Source organism: Lepeophtheirus salmonis, chromosome 8 (genome assembly GCF_016086655.4).
Source record: "Lepeophtheirus salmonis chromosome 8, UVic_Lsal_1.4, whole genome shotgun sequence".
Taxonomy (NCBI): Eukaryota; Metazoa; Arthropoda; class Copepoda; order Siphonostomatoida; family Caligidae; genus Lepeophtheirus; species Lepeophtheirus salmonis.
In genome coordinates, this window is record NC_052138.2 from 7,496,197 (window position 1) to 7,520,810 (window position 24,614).

General features: G+C 32.4%; 2 protein-coding genes across 2 annotated transcripts; both read right to left on the reverse strand.

The window, feature by feature from the left end:
* Positions 1-2,315: 2,315 nt before the first annotated feature.
* On the reverse strand, positions 2,316-3,032 carry LOC121123148 (uncharacterized). The gene is made up of 2 exons (XM_040718268.2): positions 2,953-3,032; positions 2,316-2,880 (listed from the first exon to the last, which is right to left on the reverse strand). Exons 1-2 carry the CDS (start codon positions 2,956-2,958, stop codon positions 2,371-2,373), a joined length of 516 nt encoding a protein of 171 aa, XP_040574202.1. The 5' UTR covers positions 2,959-3,032; the 3' UTR covers positions 2,316-2,370.
* A 2,626-nt stretch (positions 3,033-5,658) lies between these two features.
* LOC121123362 (uncharacterized) lies at positions 5,659-6,371 on the reverse strand. The gene is made up of 2 exons (XM_040718478.2): positions 6,308-6,371; positions 5,659-6,236 (listed from the first exon to the last, which is right to left on the reverse strand). Exons 1-2 carry the CDS (start codon positions 6,311-6,313, stop codon positions 5,727-5,729), a joined length of 516 nt encoding a protein of 171 aa, XP_040574412.1. The 5' UTR covers positions 6,314-6,371; the 3' UTR covers positions 5,659-5,726.
* Positions 6,372-24,614: the final 18,243 nt, after the last annotated feature.

Here is a 24,614-nt window from a genome sequence, read left to right on the forward strand (position 1 = left end):
AAAAAAGACGTCTAAATTCAAGTTTGAACTTCTTACTTACTTTAAAGTGTTATGTCTTATGAAATAAGGGCACATTTTGATAGTAATAAATGTAAATCATTTGTATTAACTTTTTTTCTCCCTGTTATCAAATTATTATTTCGGACAGATTCTCTGTTTTATTCAATTATTTATTAAATCATGATAACAATTATAAAATATGATTCGAACATCCCCGGAATCAGCACGCTTTTGCTAAAAGCTGATCATAAAATAATAAAGGATAATCATTTATTTCTGAAGATCTAATGGGCTATTTGGGATCTGTAAGTAGTTGGAAAAATGAGCAGAATTAAGCTAAGATATCTGGATCTTATAAGTAATCTAAGAAGGTCAAAAGAGGTATTCTAACATTAATCATTGACAATCATTCTTGTATAACTGCATGGAAAGACTCTGAATCTGTCTACATTGGTTATAATTACTTGAGTTCAAAGTTTATTGTATCGTTACAACAGAGAAAAACTCGAGATGCTCTCAAGAACATACTCAATTACATTATGGTGTACAACACAAATATGCGTGGTTTTGACATGCAAGATAATACTGCAGCTAATTATAGAATTACATTCAGAATAAAAAAATTGTTCAATGCTGCACAACTTGCATCTTTAACAATAAATATTACTCTTAGGCCTCCAGTAGATACTTGTTCCTTATTTGTAAGCCTCCTTTGAATATAACCCTTTACATTAAGCACAACACTACTTTGGAAGACGCACTTTTATTACAACCTGCTAATCAAAACAGAATTCTGGCTTCTATAAATTTTGAATCAACATTCTCTGGGTCTCTGAGGTTCAAGGATACAAAATATCTCAGGATAATGAACAAAGGACATCCAGTAATATGTGAATGACCGAATTTTCCCTAATCTAGACATGCCAATCTAAAAAACAATAGCCCTGCAACATGTTGAAATTGAAGTAAATATTTCCCGTCCTCTGTACCTTTGGTCGGATTTATAATTGAACTAACCTAATTTTCCTATAAATCTAGTTGTTCTAGATGTTTTCTACCTAATGCATAAACCTCAGCAGCACATATTAGAAGTTTCATGTTCATCTCCAGTGGCCAAAAAATCAAAGGCTTATAGAACGACGCTGTTTTCAGAAAGGAAATAAAAAATTGCCCTTCCAGATTATTTGATGCCATTTCATGACATTCAAAATAGAAAAATAAAACTTTTTGCATAAATTTTGTCGAATAATATCATTTTTTTCAAAATTGAGTAAAAGATTGTAGAATTTTTCCACATAATCTATAAGCCTACGAAATAAACGGAGAGAATGAACCAATATAAGTGTTTTGCTGGTGTAGTTATGAAGATAATCTACTTAAGATACAACTTGGAAGAAATACATTATCTCTATCCTTCACCTCTTTTTGATATCAGCCTACAAATATTTTTGGTATTGTCACCGTTAATGTAGTTCCACCGACTCCAAGTTGACATTTGGAACACTTCCAAGCAGGCATATATTACCTTCAGAAGAGTTTTTATATGAATTTATTTGCTTGTGCAGAGTAATTTCTTCTATCTTAGGTCACTATATAGTTTTTAGAAGTGTAAACAATATAGCTTTTGTATTAAACAAGTGTTTTCGTTTTTGTACGTAAAACTTACGACCCATGACAAACTTTTGAAGATTAAACCGTTAAGGAGCTTCCATAACCTTGGTAAAACTCCTCTTCTTTACCACTTTATGCCAAGTACTTCCAATTTGTTCTTAGTTATACAGCCTTCTATCACAAAAACACCCTCTGGAGTCAGTTGACCAATAAGCTGTATGTTCGTCTTTTTTATAATTTATCTCCGATACTGAAACATTCTTAAATTTGAGAAAAAGTCTAGTAACACATTTATTCGGCGAGTGACTTGGTGTTCTGTGTTTAAATTAAACTCCTCTGCGTACTTATCTCATATACGCTTATAATGGCTCAATTTAACACCAAATCCTGAAAACTTTGATTTAATCTTGTCCATAATATGCTACATAATTTGAATATTTTAATATGTTGATAATTTGTTTCTCCTATGTTGACTAATAATACAAAACAAAACTATTCTATGACAAGGGTTTTATCAATGTTCTAATGATTGGACATGGAATATTCTTTCACAAATAGCAATTTTTGTGCAATAAATAATGGCAGCATGACAGACCAAGATATGTTACTACAAATGAATGGTGGAAAACAGTCAATAGGCTAATACTCCTACCCTAAACAAAAAAATAATTTATATCCGCTCACTAATGAATTTAGAGATTAAATAAGTTTCTAATAGATTTATTCTGCATAAATAAATAAATAATATCAGAATGAAGCTTAAGAGTGGTAGACGGGAGCTGGCTTGTAGGGAGCTGGAGCAGGGTGGTAGACGGGAGCAGGCTTGTAGGGAGCTGGGGCAGGGTGGTATGGAGCTGGAGCTGCGTGGTAGACGGGAGCTGGCTTGTATGGAGCTGGAGCAGGGTGGTATGGCTCGTATTTAGCCTCTCCGGAGTAGGTAACGTCAGCAACATAACCAGAGTAAGCGTCAGCAACATTGTAGGAAACGGTTTGGATGCGACCGTCGGGAAGGGCAACAGAGTACTTTCCTTGGGTGGAGTATCCATCACGGGCCTCATCAGCTCCAAAGTTGAGTCCAGCATATTCATCACTGACAGCATATTGGTATTGGTAGACTGCTGGATCTTCCTTGTAGGAAGGAGCTGGGTGGTAAGGAGCGGGTTTGTAGGCTGGAGCAGGGTGATAAGGAGCAGGGGCTGGGTGGTATGGAGCAGGTGCTGGGTGGTCAGCAAAGGCAACAGCCAAGAGAGCAGACAAAGCAATAAAGGACTGTAATGAAGAAGGAAAAGTTGGTTAATTCACAGTCCATATTTGATGATTTGGTTTTCATTTGTTACTTACCTTCATGTTGATATAATTGGAGTTAGAGAACTAATATCTTGTTACTACATGCATTGAGTATTTATACGCATTTCAAAAAAAAAAAAAAAAAAAACTATTGACGCAGGTCCTTCCTAAATATTTATTATTTAAGGGCGTGGAGGGAAAAAAGACAACACTGGGGTTGTTGAAACAAGTTTTATATATAGAAGAAAATTTACTAGTACCTAATATATCTTTTGGATTCAGATCAAAAAATTAGATTTCGGTTGATTTCAAGCTTTAAATAATTTCCAAATATGTAATGTGACTTATCATCTTAATAAAATATCAACTCTATTATTAATTTTTTTATTTTGTTTCAAGTGATACTAAAAATTAGACCAATGTTTTTAGTTTTTATATGACTTTAATTCATCCTTTTAAATTGTATGCGTTATTAAATTAAGACGAAATTTTTTACATTTTTAATTAAAAAGAGGGGAACCTCCTAATATCTTGAATCAAGTATTACCGGTGAAAAATTATTATCATTTGTCCTAACCCATCACTTCCAAGGAACCCTTAAATTCACATTTCAGCATTAATACTTTGGTATCTAAATATGGGTAATAATAAAAATTCACCTATAGGCTACCATATGAACGTACTGACCGTGTACATACAAGTACGCAGTCGAATAATTCCCGTAAATAAATAAAATTTATTTTTCTATATTTTCTTTTAAAACATGAAATAAATAGGTTTTATTTGTACTTAATCCAACATTTTAATCGGAAAAATATTAGTATTATGATCTTATTTCCGTATGATATACAAAAACCACTGCAAGTGAAGGCCTATGTCATATCTTATGTTAAAGGTTCAAGAATCTATCATTCGCGTTTTTAAGAACCATTTATTCAATTATCTGTACATATATATATATATATGATACATGTATGATATGAATACAGATTAAAAAAATTATTACAGATATATTGACACTTCAAAATTAGGAGATTGCATTGAAAAATAAACTCATTTCTAGAAATATAATTTCAATTTCAATCACTATTATTTTTTCTCTTAAAGTTGAGCATTTTTAATTAAGTAGTAATTTGAGCATATCTTTAAACTTACTTTTTATCAGCAATTCTGTACATTTTTAATGTTCTGCGATAGTCATATGTTTATATGACAGCTTGCATTTGTTACATCAAATCAAAGGCATATTTTTTTCTTCCTTAATCATACATAATGGTTGTAAGTATGCTCTTTGATACTTTTACTATGTATTTTGAGAAACATCGTACATACAGTTATTTATTCATTAAGTAATGCATATTAACACTGAAAAGATGATTAGTTCATCTGAACTTGACTATAAATTTTTACTATTGGCGATAACAATTCCAAAGATATACGCTATTCATCTGTTATTTACGAAGCAATACAATCGGTTCAAAGACATCCCTGTTCAAAGCTTATCAAAATCTGCCATTTGATACTAAAAATTTTCACATATGATATTTTTATTTCATGTTTAATTAAATCCTCTACTATAAAAAACCATGGGTAATGTCCTTTTTCATGACATTATTTTGCATTGAAATCAAAGTATTTCGAAGAAGTGCTCATTTGGTTCCAGCTGATATCGACACCTGGTGAGTAAAATTTCTTATTTAATCTTAGTTGGAACATTTATGATCTTGCACTGCAAATATCAACACAAATTAACTTCATACATATCTTGGATACTTAATGCCTTACAAAGAGTATTTAAATTAGTCTAAAACAAATGAATATTACAGTACAACAAATATAATTAACAGAAGAATCATCCGAGAATAAGGCAATTGTCAAGAAGTGATACAAAATGTACTTAATAGATATAAATAATCTACTATGAATTTTAAATTTATTTAACCCATTTCTTTATTAATCATAAATTTTTTTATTCGAAAACCATAACTATTATTGGTTACGCAAAAGTTGCTGATGAAACGAGGTCATTTTTAAAAATGTGTAAATTCGAGTTACTGTCAGATTTACCAATGAAAAAAAGTAATATTTTGTTTGTTTATTGTAATTCTAAATATGTTAGAGAGTATTACTATCATAAATCTAATAAATTAAAAAAAAGACGTCTAAATTCAAGTTTGAACTTCTTACGCACTTTAAAGTACGCGGTGGGAGTTCATGTTATGTATTATAAAATAAGGACACATTTTGATAGTAATAAATGTAAATCATTTGTATTAACTTTTTTTCTCCCTGTTATCAAATTATTATTTCGGACGGATTCTCTGTTTTATTCAATTATTTATTAAATCATGATAACAATTATAAAATATGATTCGAACATCCCCGGAATCAGCACACTTTTGCTAAAAGCTGATCATAAGATAATAAAGGACACCAAATCCTGAAAACTTTGATTTAATCTTGTCCATAATATGCTACAAAATTTGAATATTTTAATATGTTGATAATTTGTAAATTCAATTATAGCTTCTCCTATGTTGACTAATAATACAAAACCAAAACTATTCTATGACAAGGGTTTTATCAATGTTCTAATGATTGGACATGGAATATTCTTTCAAAAAAAGCAATTTTTGTGCAATAAATAATGGCAGCTTGACAGACCATGATATGTTTCTTCAAATAAACGGTGGAAAACAGTCAATAGGCTAATGCTCCTACCTTAAACAAGAAAATAATTTATATCCGCTCACTAATGAATTTAGAGTTTATATAAGTTTCTAATAGATTTATTCTGCATAAATAAATAAATAACATCAGAATTAAGCTTAAGCGTGGTAGATTGGAGCTGGCTTGTAGGGAGCAGGAGCAGGGTGGTAGACGGGAGCAGGCTTGTAGGGAGCTGGGGCAGGATGGTATGGAGCTGGGGCAGCGTGGTAGACGGGAGCAGGCTTGTAGGGAGCTGGGGCAGGGTGGTATGGCTCGTATTTGGGCTCTCCAGAGTAGGTAACGTCAGCAACATAACCAGAGTAAGCGTCAGCAACATTGTAGGTAACGGTTTGGATACGACCGTCGGGAAGGGCAACAGAGTACTTTCCTTGGGTGGAGTATCCATCACGGGCCTCATCAGCTCCAAAGTTAAGTCCAGCATATTCATCACTGACGGCATATTGGTATTGGTAGACTGCGGGATCTTCCTTGTAGGAAGGAGCTGGGTGATAAGGAGCGGGTTTGTAGGCTGGAGCAGGGTGATAAGGAGCAGGGGCTGGGTGGTATGGAGCAGGTGCTGGGTGGTCAGCAAAAGCAACAGCCAAGAGAGCAGATAAAGCAATGAAGGACTATTAAAAAAAAAAGAAAATGGTTAATTCATGGTCCACATTTGAGGATTGTATTTTCATTTGTTCCTTACCTTCATGTTGATTGAATTGGAGTTAGAAAACTAATACCTTTATTCCAGATGCTTTGAATATTTATACGCATTTCAAAAAAAAAAAAACTATTGACGCAGGCCCTACCTAAATATTTATTATTGAAGGGCGTGGAGGAAACAAGGCAACACAATTTTTGGATTGTTGATGCAAGTCTAAAATATAGAAGGAAATTTACGAGTACATATATCAATTGTATTCGGATCAGAAATTTTGATTTCCATATAGTTCAAGTTTAAATAATTTCCATATAATGTGGTGTATCCTTTTAATACGATATCAACTCTATTTCCAATAAGAAAGGCGTGTCTACAGTTTTTTACAGTTATTTTAAGATGTGATCTAGAAATTTGACTAATCATTACTTGAATGTTTTGAGTTCCGATCTATTGAATAATGCTTTAATTTAACACTTCAAATTGTATGTATTATTACATTAACAAGATATTTTTCAATTAATGATTCAAATGATCGAATTTTAGAGAGGACAACCTCCTTATATGGTATCTATCTTTCAATAAGTATTCATTATATGTAAAAACCATTATCATTTCTTTTAAATGAATATAAACTTTATAGAAGTTTATTTGTACATCCTAAGTACATTTAGTTTAAGTAATACACAATTCACTTATTCTCTAATATTTTTAGTCAATTATATTTGTTGTTTATACAATTTTAATTCTCTTTAAACATATGCTATGCCATTAAAGCTGCCTGGTTGAAAAACACTAATATTTTTTTTAATGTAAAAGGTTCTACACTTTATAACTGTTATTACTTTCCTCCCTCTATAATCATATAAAAGACAGCTGATGCTAACAAGTCAAATATTGAGCACGGAATATTTATTTCACCACTTAATTTATAATGATGTAAATCGTGAGTATTTTTTAGCAGGCCTGTTTTTTTGTAAACTGAAAAATTTGTTATCTTTTCCTTAGCTGTTATCATTATTATTTAATTCCTGAGTAAGAATTTCATTCAATGATATTCAAAATCTGATTCTTGTGTGCTCATAAAAGACAGAGAGTAACCTAGATGATTGTTTGCAGATCCATAATTCTTAGTATTTGTTGGAGTCAGAGTAGAACAATGGCCTTGTGTATTTCCATCTCCCCCTCTTCCTCGTTTCAGCGCTGATTCTAGTTCATGTAATGAAACGTTATGACAGCTAAGCTGCTTTTCTAAAAAAAAAATGAAATTGTCAGGGTAACTATGCTGATCTATGGATTTTTAAAATTTCCCACATAGACACGATTTTGATCACTATTTATAGCGTTGGTAAGATTTAGCTGTCTGAAACGTCCTGCGAGCCATAGTTTGCTCTATATGTTTTTTAATTGTATTCTCAAACCTATATGTATAGAATAATAATTGTTCATTCAGAGCAAGGAGTTATAAGAACAGAACTATTAGATAAAGTTATATATAGTTTCATAGATATTATAAAACAAGTCCCGTTTCCTTATTTTCAATTTTGTTATCTTTTACTCAATGATCCTTCATCCCAAATAAAGACGTGTTTTATCTATCGCTTAACTAAATACGATTTTGCAAGAAGGATAAATTTTAAATTTTACATAGGACCACTATACATGAATTTAGCTGTGTCTGAAATAAAACACTTATTAGTGGTTTGATTTCGAGGATTCATTTAATTTGTAGGGGCAAATATTCTATTTACGAGTGGTTTATCAAAAATAAATACCAATACATTTAGTTCCTTTCCTGGAACAAATAGTATTCGACGAAAGCTTCAAATAAATTTTCCCATTGCGTTTTTGTCTTAGTCTTTACAGTTAAAAGTTTTTGGACTATTTTTGCTCTTACTTGTTTTTTGTATGGGTCTGGTTTTCAAGACTAAGAACAAAGTAAGTCGGACAACAAAGGAAGTGATTTTTTTTTTTTTTTTTTGAAAACTGTTTCTGAGCCTCCATTGTTGAAAACCTTTTTGTGTATCAGGGTTAGTGTACTGGGTATAAAAGAAACACCAGAAATTAAACATACTTAATTACATAATACATACACAATTGAACGGTTATAATAATTACGCCATTGATATTTTGTTATCATTTTCTTAAACTCTTCCCTCAATTTTGCACTCATAAATATCGATTACAATGCATAATATACTTTTATTAATATATGATAATGACAAAAAGTTAATCATTATTCTACAATAATCTTAAAAACATTATTAGTCATTGTTTCTTTGAAACATTCGTTACTTTATGCGAGTTTTGGGAATCAAATTAGAAACCATTAGTTTTTGATGAGGTTACGTTGTTATAGCTAACGTTGTACCTCACTTTCATATGGAAAAAAAGAAAAATACAAGAAATCAAATGGAAAATTAAAAAAAAAACTTTTATACAAAACAGTTAATTAAGTTCACTCAACCTCGATTAAAAATTGCAAAATATCAAAATAAATCATAAACAACGTATTATTATGATTAATAAAACAATTAATTTAATCTGGTTTAATTGTTCAGAAGCATACCGAAAATTATAAGGGATAAAATGTATATTTAAAGGAATATAAAGCATTTTTATATATCTCATGTTTTATCATATCCCAGTTCACTAACAGAGGGTAAATCCTCATAATTATGAATCGTTTCTACAACAAAAAGTTTGTGTTCCGGCAATAATCGTTTATTTTTGACCCGATAAATATCATATATGTTCATACTGAAATAAACAGAAACGAAAACCATGTGAATAATTGAACTATTGTCACTTCCAATAAATGTTGTCTATATTTCACTATTTTTAAACATTAACTAGAGCTGATTTACGAAAATAGAAGAGCTTTATCGTTGAGGGACTTCCTGGCAGGATTATGTTACAAAAATTATCTGTTAGATCCCTCTTATAAAGGTCTATCGAGGATACCAAAGGAAAGAAGAGAAACCAAACGATAAAGCGGCGAATAAATGAACGTTGAACGTTGTTCCCAATGGGTTTCCCCATGTTTATAACCAAGTACTCTCAGTTCATTGATCCTTTTCACACTCCCCAAATGTAACTCACATATTATAGTAATCAATTTACTCAATATTTCATCAAAAAACATATGGGTCAACATAAAAACAATATTGAACAAAAATCAAGAAAAAGAGAAAATACCAATTTTCTTTATTCATATACAGGGTCATTCAGGTAAATCTGAATGACCATCTTTAACTACATCCTGAACAATAAGGAAATCATTTAACTCGGTTAAATATATTTTAAAGTGAGAGTTTGAGCGTTAGCGTTAAATTGTTTTGTAACTTTTAATTCAAAAAAGTATTTACGATGGAGGAGACCCGCAGGAATACTATTATCGAATGAGCTTGTGCGGGATACAGCCTATTGTACATCAAGAAGATGCACAGATATCCAAAGATCAAAGTCTACGCCATTTACAAACGCTGGAAGGAGGAGGGGGATATAAAAGAAAAGCCCACAAGTCCCAAAGTGATAAAAAACACACTCTAATATTCCTCGTAGGCCTGAAACGGTCTGTGAAGGCATCTCTTGGTACTCCGATTTACGTACTTTCAAAAAGCGCTAAGTAAGCCGTGCAACAGTATCCAGGTACATAAAAACTGACCTGAGGATGAAGTCATACCACTTCTAAAAAAATACATATCCTTAAAGAGAAAATGAAGACCACCCGAGCTGGCCATGGAAGAAAATTGCTGAACAATTTGAAGTCCCAGTGTAACCGAATCATCTTTTATTCGGATGAGGAACAATGGACTGTCAATATATCCCAATACATCTGGAACGACAGATGGGTGGCCATAGAGAGAGTTAATGTCCCCACGTCTATTAAATCAAGTTTCCAGCCAGTATAATGACCCTTGTAGTCATTGAGAACAACGGCAGTATCATGCTCCGATCTTATTTGAGCCAAATGAAAGGGTGGTTGCCGACAGGTACTGTGAACTCCTGTCTAACTAAGTGATACATTGGATGAAGGCTGATGCCAATGGCGTCGAGTTCCTGTTTCAACATGATTTGTCCCCTCTCAAAAGGCCCAAAAACTTGTTGAAAGAAGAGAAGGTGTGATTTTGACACCCCCACACCTGTCCCTCTAACTCCTTCCATATGAATCCCATACGTTACTTCTTTTAAGGGGAGTTAATGAGCAAGTTATCTATCAATTCACACCACAAAATCGACTCCTCGAAGGCCTACATCATCAAGTACTAGGACAAAAGTATATCTCTACTTGCTCTCCTTTTTGATCAGGATGCAGTAAAGGGGTTCTTGATTTACCTAAACGGCCCTGTATATGTATATACTTCCTATTATTTCATAGTCATATTATTTAAGTCAATTATAGGCTTTGAATTTAAATTTGTGGGATGTGTTGAGATACACGAGAATTTTAGACTTGGTTTATAACCTTTATTTGATTTATGTGACTTAGCTTGGCCTAGATATGGCTTCTTTCAAATAAAATATGCTAACTTCCCATTCTTTTATCGTGAAAGTTAATTTTGGCTTCTTTAAATACTACTTGCAGTGTCTTCAGAGGGTGAATATGAGTAATTTGGTCACAGAAATTGACGATAATGCGTTAGATAAAATATATGTAATTCACACTCAATGTTGAGAAAAATTATTCTGGGTAGCTTTTGTCTTGACTTGTTATATATTAAATATAAATAATATCTTATTGAATAATGGGTCGGTCACGCGATAATTTTACTATATGTATAGGATTTGACATGTGGTGTCATTGATGGTACACCTTCTCAGAAATGAAATATTGGATCCGTAACTCAAATTAACTTTGAGTTCTGAGGTCTTAATGATAGAGAAATAAGTACTTTGATCCATTTTTGGATTAGTGATATATATATTGTACAATACATAATTGACAAGCTATCACTTAGCCTAAGAAAATTAATGTTATGATTTTTGTTATAAAAAAAAAAAAAAAAAAGAGAATTTAATTATTTTTAAGGTTTTCTGGTATGTGCTTTTTTGAAATTTTAAAAATAGTGTAGAGTAATAAAGTCATAGAGTTAAAATTAATATGTGATTTAATCAAAACCATAACTTAATTAATCTAGCAGTTTTGTGTATTTATTATATTTTACTATATAAGGGTTATAGAAAAATTTATCAGCTCTTTTTTCACTATTGATAGCCAAATGATCCATATAATCCATCTAGAAATGAAAATAGTATTTAACATTTCAAACATGATCAAAATGGAGAATTAAGCATGACAAATTTTTATAGATATCTAGTTAAGTATTTGGTCATCAAATGTCTTGATTTTTTGTAGAAGCAAAAGTACCACAGGCAGAAAAAGAATAAAGCTTTGACTTAAAGAAAAAAAAAGAAAAAAAAGTAGATCATTGTGGTTTTTTTTTTTTTTTTGGGGGAGCTTATATTTCAATAATTTAATGATCAAATATTTATTTTTATTACAGGATAGGTCAGCAAAATGCAAACTCTCAAGCCTCCTGCCTTTTATGATCTCTGTCAGACGGTGGCATGGGGTCCTCCTGTATAAGCAAAATCTTAAGTCGCCCTTCAAGGCCCTCCCAATGGGCATATAAGCCACATATAAGTTATTGGCGAGATGATTCATCGATTTGGTGGGGTTCACCTTGATTTTATTCTCCAAACTGGACAGGAACCCTGGACCCCTCTTTAAAATGTGCCATTCACTTCCTGCTTTCCTGGAGAGGTCTTTTCCATCATTCTTCATCTTGGTCACCTTGAAAACCAGGTTCTTGGAGCACTTTAAAATTTTTATCATCCTCGCTATCTCAACTTTAGTATGTAAGTGATCTGAGAAACGTTTCCTTTTGGCTCCTTGCTCACCAATGATGGCTAAAAGACAGAGTGTTTATAATTTTTTGTTGATACAGAAAGGATGGCTGAACTAGAATGTCAAAAAATAATCAAAAACCTTCCATAATTAATGAGAAAATTTAACTTGATTAACAGTCCACGTTTTGGTGCACAATCCTGTCGATTTCAGTTTTTATATTTCACACTTTTTCTATTACATTTGTAGAAAAATCAATATTCTGGAAAAACTGGACATTTAAGATATTCTTAGAGTTAGTTACCTTACATTGTAAAAAGAGGAAATGTATGTAGAAAGAGGACACCTGACCACTCCAGCTCAAATTAAATACTTAAAATTATGCCAAATAATTTACAAAACTTAGAGTTTTATAACTTTTATTTATAGGGAAAATGTAGTATGTAGAAAGAATTTCAGAGACAAATGACTTTTATAAACGATTAGAAAAGTCAATATGCCCCTTTTTTCTTCAATGAAGGCTTCTACACGAGGTTTGAAGTTCGAGTAGTTGGTAATGATGAGCTTGTTAGAAAGATTGTCCCTCTCCATGTTGATAGTGGATTTCAGAGATTCCCCAGTGGAGTGAGAGTTCCGATTGGTCTTTGACTCAAAAACACCAAATAAAGCATGTTGAAGTTTGATTGGATCAAGTTAATCACTTCTCCTTTTTCTTCTTATTATTAATTTAAAATATAGTGCGCAGATATTTGAATTTTAAATACTTTACATTGGTCAACCCGAGGGGATTCAAATAATGCCCTGAAAGTAAACTTTCATGGCACCTGTATATCCTCAAAAACAAGCATGGTCGATTAAAACGGAAGAACCCAATTTAGTAATGGCTGGTGCAGAACTTCACCTTAATAGGTTCTGTTCTGTTGATGTTGAGAACTGGTTCCGAAGAATTGAACAATTGAACTTGATTGTGCGTTGAGGGGGATTTGCCGTACCAAATTGAAATAAAGTCTTATGGCGTCAGCAGTGCCAGGTGGGGTTGTCAATATTATTCCTATTAGTGAGGGGAATCTCACTTATGAGGGAGCGAAAAAATCCATATTAGTCCCATATGGCCAATCATCTTCCGCAAGGATAAAAATAATAGTCGACACGGTGTTTGATACTTCCGGGCTCTCGAGCATGGAGGTCAAAGATGAGGTTGATGTCTTCGAGATGAGGAATACTTAAAGGGTTTACGTGAAAGATTGATTGAATAGGCACAAAAGAGGAATCCTCCAATAGAACAACAGGGATAATTGAGAGCAAAGTTAACACTTACGAATAAGAATTTAGGAGATATGTGTACGGCTGCGAAGGAAGACACAAACACTTCCAGTTCTACTGTCGAGTATCCATCTTCTTCTCCCACTGTTACACCTTAAATTAAGAACAGGCCTAGTGGAGTTTTTCTCGAAGTACTGAATATCTGCAACATTTAAAAAAGTATGTTGTTATCATTCAAAATTTGGATTGAATGCAACTGTGTGCTCTGGTGTTGATTTTCATTTTAATTCATTGATTCAGAAAAACTAAATTATCCTCGGTTGCTTGGGACCGGAGCATTAAATAAACCTTCAAATTTCTTATTTATGAAAGACAATAGAAATTCAATTTATTCTTGTAGATACGGGTGCCCAGGTATCCGTTATATCCCCGACGAATTGTAAAGATCTCATTTGTGTGAAAATGCCACCTATCTTTGGTTATGGAAGGAATCTAGTAGAAATTATTAGTACTAAAACTCTAAGGTTACGAATAGAAAATCTAGGGACTTTCCAATGGAAATTTATCGTTGTATCCAGAAGCCACCCTATTTTAGGGGCAGATTTTGTACATTTTCATATATAGTAGAATTCAATTGCAGGATTGAGCATGTTTTAGGAAAATTAAACCACACCGCGGATATTCTCTCGAGAAATGTGAACAACATCAAATGAAGTCCCAATTTTCTTCAAGATATCAATGACGATAAAAAACTCCATGACCCTAAATTGTTAAACTTCAAAGCTAAACCTTATCTCAAGTGTGTTTCAGCAACTTTACTTGCAGGCTTAGGCAAAGAAGACTAATTTCGTGTCGTAGTGTCCTCTCCAGAACTTTGCCGACGAATTATTCATTCAAGCCACAAAGATAATCATCCGGGATTCAAAGATACTCTAAGAAGGGTTTCACTTTTTTACGCTTGGCCTAAATTATGATCTGATATTAAAAAATTTACTGAAGAATGCGTCGGATGTGAACAAACACAGGATTTTATAACATCCAAGCCCACTTTCTCTATCGATCCACCATCAGTGAGACTTGCCTTCATCCACATTGATAAAATTGGCTCATTCAGACTCGTAAAAGGACATCTCTATGTCCTGACCATAATGGATCAGTATACGAGGTGGCCGGATGTGATCCTAATTCCAAATATCACCTCTAGTACAGTGGCTGGAACTTTCTTAGACGGGTAGATATCATGATCTGGAATACCTGACATCATTGTGTGAGACAGGGGGACGCAATTCACAAGTGCTATTTGGACGTGTGTGTTGCAGGGGACTTGGTATTGTAAATAGGTCGACCACATCACCTCATCCTTAATCAAACGGGCTTATTAAAAGGTTCCACACATCCCTAAAAACTGGACTAGTTGCACAGATACTAGAAAAGAAAGAAAATTGGATGAATGCACTGCCTGCTTTATTGTGGGGACTGAGGAATTCAGTATCAATGGATCAAGGTTCTAAATATTCGCCCTTCCAGTTACTTCCTGGTCGCTCGGGATCTTCGTTTTCAGGCTTCTTTGATTCGTTTTTCGTTTCCTATTCCTAAGGCAGATGCCGATGTGGGGCCTTTCTTCGAGACGATGGAGAAGGTGGCTCATGTTCCCCCAAGAGTAACCCAGAGAAAAACGTTGGACATTTTTGTTAAAAATAAGCAAATCAGCCTCTTTCTCCAACCTTCTTGGGTCCTTTTTAAATCTTGGGAAAATACGATCGTTATTTTAAATAGGAAATGGGCGCCAAACACTTTGTACTGCTTTTGGAATCGCCAGATCCCACCAGAATCTCCAACTTTCTCATGGAGATAGTGGGTTTTTCTCAATTTTTGTTTGGATACGGGGAACAAGACCATCGCCACTTGTGGTAGTACTCAGCATTGTCTGTAGTTATTAGGTGTCGAAAAACAGACACACTATCTTTAAAAAGAAAAGTCCTATAGACTGATACCAGTTCTAAGGCTGGAATGGACCGAATAAGTAAGAACCACACAATACTAACCTCAACAGAATTCGATCCATCAAAATCACGAAAAGGATGATCAAAGGTTAGAGTTTATAATGTGTTATTCCATCCTTATTATCCCCAAGTTGCATACAAATAATTATTTCTTAAGGTTAAGAAAATACGTACTCTTAGAGAAAACCTTTTGCAAACTAATTATCTCGCCATATATTATATTTATGAAAAATGTTCTTGGAAATTATTAATAAATTTTGTTAAAGAATTCCTTTCATTTATATTATTACAAAAGAGCATATACATAGATAATAAATACATATTTGCAATGTTTGAGCTTATCTCTTGACAAGACATCATTAATTTATATTTGTTGTTTTCTTTTTTAATAAATATGGTCGATTTTTGGTGGAGCAACGAGGAATATAGAACTATGCCTCATCGCCTTATGGACCCTTTCCTGTTGTGCGTATCATTTTTCGTGGATTTTCTGTAGAATGATTTCCTTGTTTGACAGTGCCTACTTGTCCGATACTCCCTCAAATATTAACTTATAGACTTAACAAAAAACTATACGGGCAATTGGGAAGGATTACTCCCAAAAATCGACCTATTATGTTTAATACAAAATTCTTTATTCAAATGAATTTATTTAGAAATATTATAACATAGTTATCTTTTTTGTATCTCTTAATAAAAAAGAATCAGAAAAAAAGGTCAAAAATAAGTTATTTCTAATTAGCTTATTCTTCCAAACTATATAATTGTGAGGAATTATTGACAGATTTACAAGAGCTTATTCGAATTCAAATAATCCATTTTCAAAACACTGTTAAGGAGAAAAAACGTAGAAAATTGACAACTAACAACCAAATTCAGTGGGAAATAAATTCAATATTGTTAATTTTTACGCAAAATTAACAAGTTTTCACTTTATAATAATCATATATGAGACAATTCTACAAAAAAATCCCAATGTCGACTCCGGTGAACATTTTTATATCAAATTCACATTTCACTCTTAACCCTACAGGGTGTCCACGATAAATTGGAACTACTTTAAACTTCATCCAGATCCATAATGTGGATATTCGGGGTTAAATCATACTAATATAAAAGGTTGCGTGAACAATACACTATAACTTTCACCACAATTGTTTTGACAACAAACAATAGTCATCATGGAACAAGCAAGGAGAGCCGCCATCCTCGAATTAGCTCGCCCTCTGCTATCTACAAGCTGCCTAACTACCCCAAGACCGCGGTGTACTGGATTTTCAATGCCTGGGAGGTGGAAGGGAAGGTCTGCTGCAAGGACCACAACATGAGAAGTGACCAAATCCGTACCCCGCTTCCTTGAAGGCCTTCGAAAGTCCATCAAAGCTTCGCCGGGGAAGAGCGGGCTTGCCAAGGAGAGAGAAAAGGTCCCTGCGGTCTTCACCACAAAGTTCCTGACCTCTGTGATGACTCTGGGTGTCATCTGCAGCACCGGTGAGGTGATGCCTCCTTTCTTCTTCAATCCCAAGGAAAGGGTTAACGCGATAAGGTAGTTGGAGGAGTTCGTCATTCCCTGGATGAAGGATATGGCCACTGGGAGGGAGTTCATATTCCAAAAAGACTCAGCGCCCGCACACATCACCATGAGACCACTAAAATCTATTCAACCACCACGACATCACTTTCTGGGATAGCAACACCTGGCCCTCCAACTCGCCTGACCTCAATCTGTGTGATTACTACTGGTAGGGGAAGTTGGAGAGGGAGGTGTACAAGGTCAGCCACAAGAGCATCACGACCCTGAAGGGCTCCATTACGAGGGAGTGGAATGCTATCTATTCTGCGGAAGTCATCAGGCCATGCAAATCCTTTAGGGGTAGGATCGAGAAGATGGTGGCTGCTGAGGGAGGACATGTTGAATAAATTTATTGTTTAATATCATATCTAACTTTTTCATATTAATAAATACACTCCAAATTCCATTTTTATCAAGCAAGTTGAATTTTATGATAGTTCCAACTTATTGTGGGCACCCTGTATATTCGATTCTGACTTTATTTATAATACTACTAACGGTCTTTAGACTATTTTTCATCTTTTCATATCTTTACTTACCTAAAATAACATCTTTGTAGAGCGTAATAAGTACACTTCGACCAATGTTACTACAATATTTGCGAGTCTAATGGGTAATCAAGTATAGTAATATGATCATACACGCTGAGGAACGTTCGTTACGGTCCCAGATATGAGATAAAATAGTGGACTGAGAGACAAATTTCCGTAACTCAAATATTTACTTTACTAAATTTAGGCGGGTGCACACAACATTCTAATCTACTGTGATATTTTAGTTCCTTTTCCTTTCCTCTACCATAAATTTCTAAATATCAAGGACATCTTCTCCTTCAGATTGCTAATTTTGTAATAAAACCTTTCCTTCATGACGTCACTCCAACAACTTCCCCTCAACTCCCCCTTTTTCATCTCAAGAATTCTTCAGTAGAAAAAAAGTGTGACAATAAATATTAAAAAAATATATCATCGTGTTTTAATTGTTATTTTATCTTTGAAAAGTGAACATCTAAGTATTGAGTAACTACGTGTGAAAGTGATGAAAAAAACTGTGAGTAACAGTGATGATTTCTTAAGAAATTATCTTCTATATTAGTATAACAAAAATTATCTGTATGTCAATGCCTGGGAACAACTGGTAGTCTCTAATAAATTAATAATTGCATTTTTGTTTTTTTATTGAACAGTTCTATTTGATTTCAATTTTGTTGACGGCGTCTAAAACAATTTTGCAACATGACATTTTGCCTTAAAACATTTTGTTTTCGTACATTTTGCCTTAAACCATCTTTGTGCTTTTTTCTTTTAGTATGTACGGGTCTTCCCAGACTGTTTTTATGTTTATTTAATGCAACCTTTCAACTTTTATGTGGTATATTGAAGGGCAGAAGAAAATAGAAAAAATGAAGACTACTTCATAAGAAGAAGTAAAAACACGACTCCTACTTCTTCTGAGAGTTACGCCCCACTTCTAAAATTGGCAATTTCTTGGTATTGTTCTGGTAATATGTGAAGAGTAGTTCGAACTTATTCTAACAAAAAGCATGCCATTAAATGGTTATATTGAAATACGTAATAACAACTTCGAATCCCAAATTCAAATGATATAAGCATTCAGTCATCCTATTCTACTCCGAATATTTGAAGAAACATCACATTCTCCTCATAACAAGGAGTTGGGATTCGTCTGAAGCATGTGAAGGGTCATAATATCCAGGAAGTGTTTTTGCTTTAGAATTGCCTATCTATTTTTGTCTGTCCTATCTTTAAATTGTTTTACCCTGTAGGAAATGAATAAAAAATGCATTATGTCCCTGTATAACAGTCCAATAATTGAGAACAGCTCTAAGCTGTTATGAAAGTAATAAACAGAGCTCAAAGAAAAGACAAGATCCGATACTATTTTTGTTTTTTTGAGTAATTATATAGATTATCTTCCATACTTTATTTTACTACATAAAAGTTGAAAGGTTTCGTTAAATACACATAAAAATCGGACAGGAAAAAATCGTACACAACAAAAAGAAGAAATGTGCCCATCAGTAAACCGAACTTTAAAGCTATTTTGCCTTAATATATAAATAAATTGTGTTTATACATCTTTATGGATTTTTTTTTGTTGAAGTTGATGTTGCATTTGAAATTTTTAATCAGAATAAGTAATGCTTATTACTAGGTAAAAACACAATAAATGATTGTTTTCTTTTGTAAAAACGAACGAATTATGCTTCAAAATATCAATACATACATACCTTCAGAATTTCACCATGTCTTGAACTCGAAACAGATACCAAATTGCTAATAAAATTAGTGTAATAAGAAAAAACCAAAAAAAACACGACAACCATTCGAATAGAAGAAGTGATTATCAGTTCTCCGTTATCAATTAATTATAGTTATAATTAGACATGATGAATTATTCCTACCAGAAAATCTCATGAATTGACAAAAAATGCATAATATAAGGCAAAGGCATAACTCCACCATTATTTCAACCGAAAACAAGCACTTAATGCGTTTTATATTAATAAAAGTGGCATACTTTGATTTATAAATTCAAAGGAAACATCAATTTTAACCAAAAATAAACAATCAAGACAAATGAACCACATAAATTCATAAATATATAGGCAAAATATCCTAAAGGCAAAATGTCGTAAAGGCAAATTGGTTTAAGGAGAAATGTCTAAGGAAAGAAAATAGTTTAAGTTAAAAGTACCAGACACCGACCTTAACAACCAAATTTTAAAAGAATTTACCCCTTATTGTACTTGGTTAAAGGAAAATAATGAACGACTTTCAAATATTTTTCATTCAAAGGGAAACAACGTATAAAACTTTTACTGTCTCTCTAAAGTGCATCTCTTCACTGTCTAGTTTTACTATATATCACATCTTAATATACAATATTAAATAGATGTTATCACATCACTATATATTCTTATTTGTATAGTGTAAATAATAAATACCTTACATACAAAAAATAAGTATGCTCAATATCGGTAGGTAGTTAGCCTATTTTGGGCCAATTCTTCTCAACCATGGAAACATTGTTCAGTACAATTGTAAACAGCATAACTGTTCATAAGTTAACAAAAGCTGATTTTAATTCGACTAAGAAACGTTCAGAACATTGATGAGGGGAAATGTTCTGAACATCAGTAGCTAACAAAAAAATAAAGTGTACATTTTCGTATTAATGAGGTAATGGCGTGTAAGACTTTGGACTTGAAAGTCATTTTAATTTTTCACTGTATAAAACGTACTCTTCAAGGTATGTTCTACAGGAAAGAGTCTTGAACTGGACACGACAAAAATATTCAAGGGCTCATACTCCATTTTTGGACTTGTGCGCAATTACTGGAGACTCAGCTTGGATTTGTGGCTTTCACACTTTTCCCCGCCTCTTCATCAAACAATTTTCTCTAATTATCCTAGTTTTTAAATTCCTATTAACAAAACTATAATGAACACTCGGTAGAGCGTAAAACCTCAGCTTATAATAAAATTAAGTGATGTATCTCAATTTTTTTCCATAGTTATGATCAGTTATTCCTTTTTAAGGTTTTGTGTTACTTTAACTATTCAAAATTTAATGGCCTCTTACTGAGACCATACATAATTTTCGTACCAAGTTGTATCAAATCGATCCGTAACTTATGCCACAATCTTGATTACTAAAAAATAAACAAAAACTTCTTGTTGAGAGATAATTAATTGTACAAATTTAACCATTTCATAGGGAATTTCAGTACCTATTAATTTAATTTAATAGGGCATGAATATATTTTATGTAGAAATGGGGATTGTCTAAGAGCACGAGAAGAAGGTTTGGGTTTTTTTGGAAAATTGTTCATAATTAATTATTTAAAATATCAACTCTATGTTATATATATAACGATATCCTTATTTTTGACTAGGTATTTATGTCTAATCATATGACAACAGTATTTGTAAGTTGTTTGAATATGATTGATGTTTAAATAATATGCTATAAATGCAATGTATATGTAAAAGTAATTATATATGTAGATGGCAGATTAAATATACTAAAGTTTTTTCAACTTTTATTCTATATTACCTATCATAAAAATATTTTGATGATGTTCTACTAAGTTTTCATTAAGGAACAAAAAATAATAATAATATTAATATGTATTTATTAATTCAAAAGATTTTTTCCTTTAAAATTGAATAAAAATATATTGCATACAATATTTAAAATTTGTTTTAAAAAGAAAATGATTAGTGTACACACTTTTTGGAAATTTACAACATCATCATCCCAGATTTTGATAATTTTTGATACGAATGTTTTTTTTAGGCAACAAACAATATTTTTTAAGTTTTAGGACTTGTAGAGGACAAGGGCCCTTTTGGGAGTCTCATAAATTTTAGTCTATTTATAGTATTAATTTCGTTGAAATTCTACTGTTATATAATAAATTGTATCTTGTTGAAGTTTAAAAATTCAAAATGTTATTTTAATGGACAATTCGGTTTTATATGTTTTCTTTAAATTTGATTAATGTAAGCAAAAAATGATCTTATCAAAATATATTTCTATAATTTTTCAAGTTTGAATCCAAAAACAAATAAGTCGATAAATTATATATTTCTTCTTACATCTAAATGTTACTGATACTAACGATAGGCTCATTAATTCACTGGCTTCTTTTGGAGTCCCAGGGGCCTTCTAAAATGGGATTATTTTATTTGAGTCATAAATACTCTTAGATCAACATTATACTATTCCCAGGGATTTTAAGGTGGAGACCATCATCAGTAAAGTGGAGGTTATAATATATTCTTTCAGATGTAACAAGAAACTCATAGCAACAAATTTGAAATGTGTAATAGAGAAAGAATTCGACGTTGATTTGGACTTTTGGGTACTTATTATTTATCATTTTTTTATTATCAGTTATGTGAGAGAATTGTGTTATATTCAGCTAGAATGTTTCTTTGCTTTTGTTTATCATAATTATAATTTAAAGAGATGTCTATTGGACTTTAAAAAAACTATATGATGCTCTAATTTTTTAGAACTGTCCGAAACAATGATAGACTATAATGGATTAAATGATTTATATCCTAAAAGTATGCAAGAAATTAGAATAAAGTCTCAATTTTATGTATTTATAATCATTCAAGTCTATAAATGGAAAAGGTCATTATTGTCAAAAGAATCAGTCTTTTTCTTTATCAATATTTAATTGATGATTCACAACTTTTTCAGGACTGCAAATCCCTAAAGCAATTATTGAATATCATGCGCCCCTCCCCTTATATGTTATTTACCAGCTTAAACTTACATACAAAGCAACAAAACTGAAGCAGTAGATAGTGCAAAATAATTAATAGGGATGTGACAATTGGCAAAATTGCAATAAGCCTAAAAATATTATTGATAAGAGCAAATTATGAATCCTCTTTCAATCAATTTTTCTCCCTTTTTTGAAAATATTAACTTATTGTCAAGCATGAGCACTACAGTTTATACTCATCTCTGTCAGTACATATGTCGTCTCTCAAAGTTTGTATATTTTTAGTACATTCTCTCAGGTATAGGTGTTACGTTAATCGTAATTTCGCCAATATTCTCATTCCTAGTCTTGTTAATAACTAGCGGAAATAATTGTTAAAAGTCGTGAAACAGACAAACAGATAAGTCCTGAAGAATTCCTCAGTTTCACTCTCCGTTTTTCATGAGTTCACTACCAAGAAGATACTCAATACTTAGTTGTTCTTCCATCAAGAATAATAATAACAGCTCGATAATATCTATAAATATGCATAGATGAAAATAATACCATCCACCGCTATGTAATAATATAAGAAAACAAAAAATTATTGTGGTCACTGACAATATGAAGAATATTTTGGAAGAGGACAGCTTAGCTGTCATGACTTAGCTGTTCCTTCCAGGAGATGAAAGAAATAAACACAAGCCCCACTCCTTATCAGGAGTTACTCCGATGTCGATCCCAAATTATACTCTGAGCCCCACAAAGACTTACAACTACTCTCCGTCATTTATAAGCAAATACATTTGTGATTGCACTTGATAGTTTATAATTATGTGTTTTTTCCTCAATAATGAAATAAAAAGCTTTAGAAAATAAAATGAAATATATTAAGGTAGTGCCTACAAAAAGCTGGGCCATCTTCCACTACAGTAACATTTTCATCTATGATTTTTTGAGCCCGTGAATAATTTAGTTTCTAGATTAAAGTACTCCATGGCTGAGCTTTAGTTACATATGCTCGTTGCTAAACCTCATCTAAAGTACATTCATTATTTTTAATTTGAAATAATGTATTTGCCTTTCTTTTCACATCCAATCCATTGTAATCATTATGCTAGTTTATCTTCTTTGTATTTGGAGGCAGAATATACAGTGTTAAGTAAATATTTCAGTAACTGAAGAAAATTTTTGTAAAAAAAAAATTTAACTCTTTGTGATTTTTTTTTTTCAAATGCTTCGAGAAATGTTTTATTCATTAATTATCAATTCTATTATGGATCCCTAAGGGCAAGAATTAACGATTGAATCTATCAATGCATTATTAAATATCTTTTTTATGTGTGATGTGCCAACATAGAACCAGGATGGGATAAAAAAGAAGAAAAAAAATATTTTTCTAGCTATTTTACTTCATAAGAAAGCGTTATATGATTTTTTACAGGCTGTTATGTACATATTCAGAGGTGTATGAAATATGTCCTGGATTGCAGGATCGGCCTTTTCTAGTAGGTAACCTCAACATGATTTTTTATTTGCCCTTAGCAGTTGTTATTATTATTTAATTATATAAAAAATAACATTTAAAAATAATTTATTACCAGTGCATGTGCACATAAAAGACGAAAAGTAACAATGATGGTTTACTCAGGAATGATAAGTGTACGTCCTTGTTGCCCTAAGAGTAGAATAGAGGATCGAAAATTGAGTAATTTCAGTCTATATGTCTTTGCTATGTAGGGAGTGGGATTTCTATTTATTTCCTTCTTCTCACAGGTGCTTGCAGCTGATATAATAAAATATTAAGGCAGCTAAGCTGTTATCCTCCCAAACATTATTTAATTTGACAGGGTGACTACTTTCATTTTTGGTTTATTTTATTCTTACATACCGAGAGGTCTTATTTTATGCACCACAGATTATATCAGTAAATATGATCAACTTTTGGTTTTTCATGATATTTAAAATTTAAGACCTGAGAAGTCGATATTTTATAAATCAAAATAAATCTGTTAAATTTTGTTCACACGTAAAACAACAGTTAAAAACAGCGGCTTCCACACAACTAATCAAAGAAAGCTGTATATATTGTTCATACAAGTGGTCACTAATCCCCGAGCAGCAAACTGGTACTGGCCCGTAGGTCAATCAGTACTGGGCTGCACAATAATTAATTTTATTTCTGTTTTATTTATTATCCAAGTCTGGGCGATTATAAAAGGGGACAGAGAAGCTTAGGGCTCCCCTTGATTTAGCGGTACAGACAGTTTTTGATGTTATAATAGCATTATATTGTTGGAGCAATTTGCCAATAAAGTTATTTTTTCTTTAAATGTTGGAGTAATGCGCTTATAAAGTTCAATAGAGTACACAATGGGTTCACATTTATTATTATTTCAACTCTCCCACCCACGTAG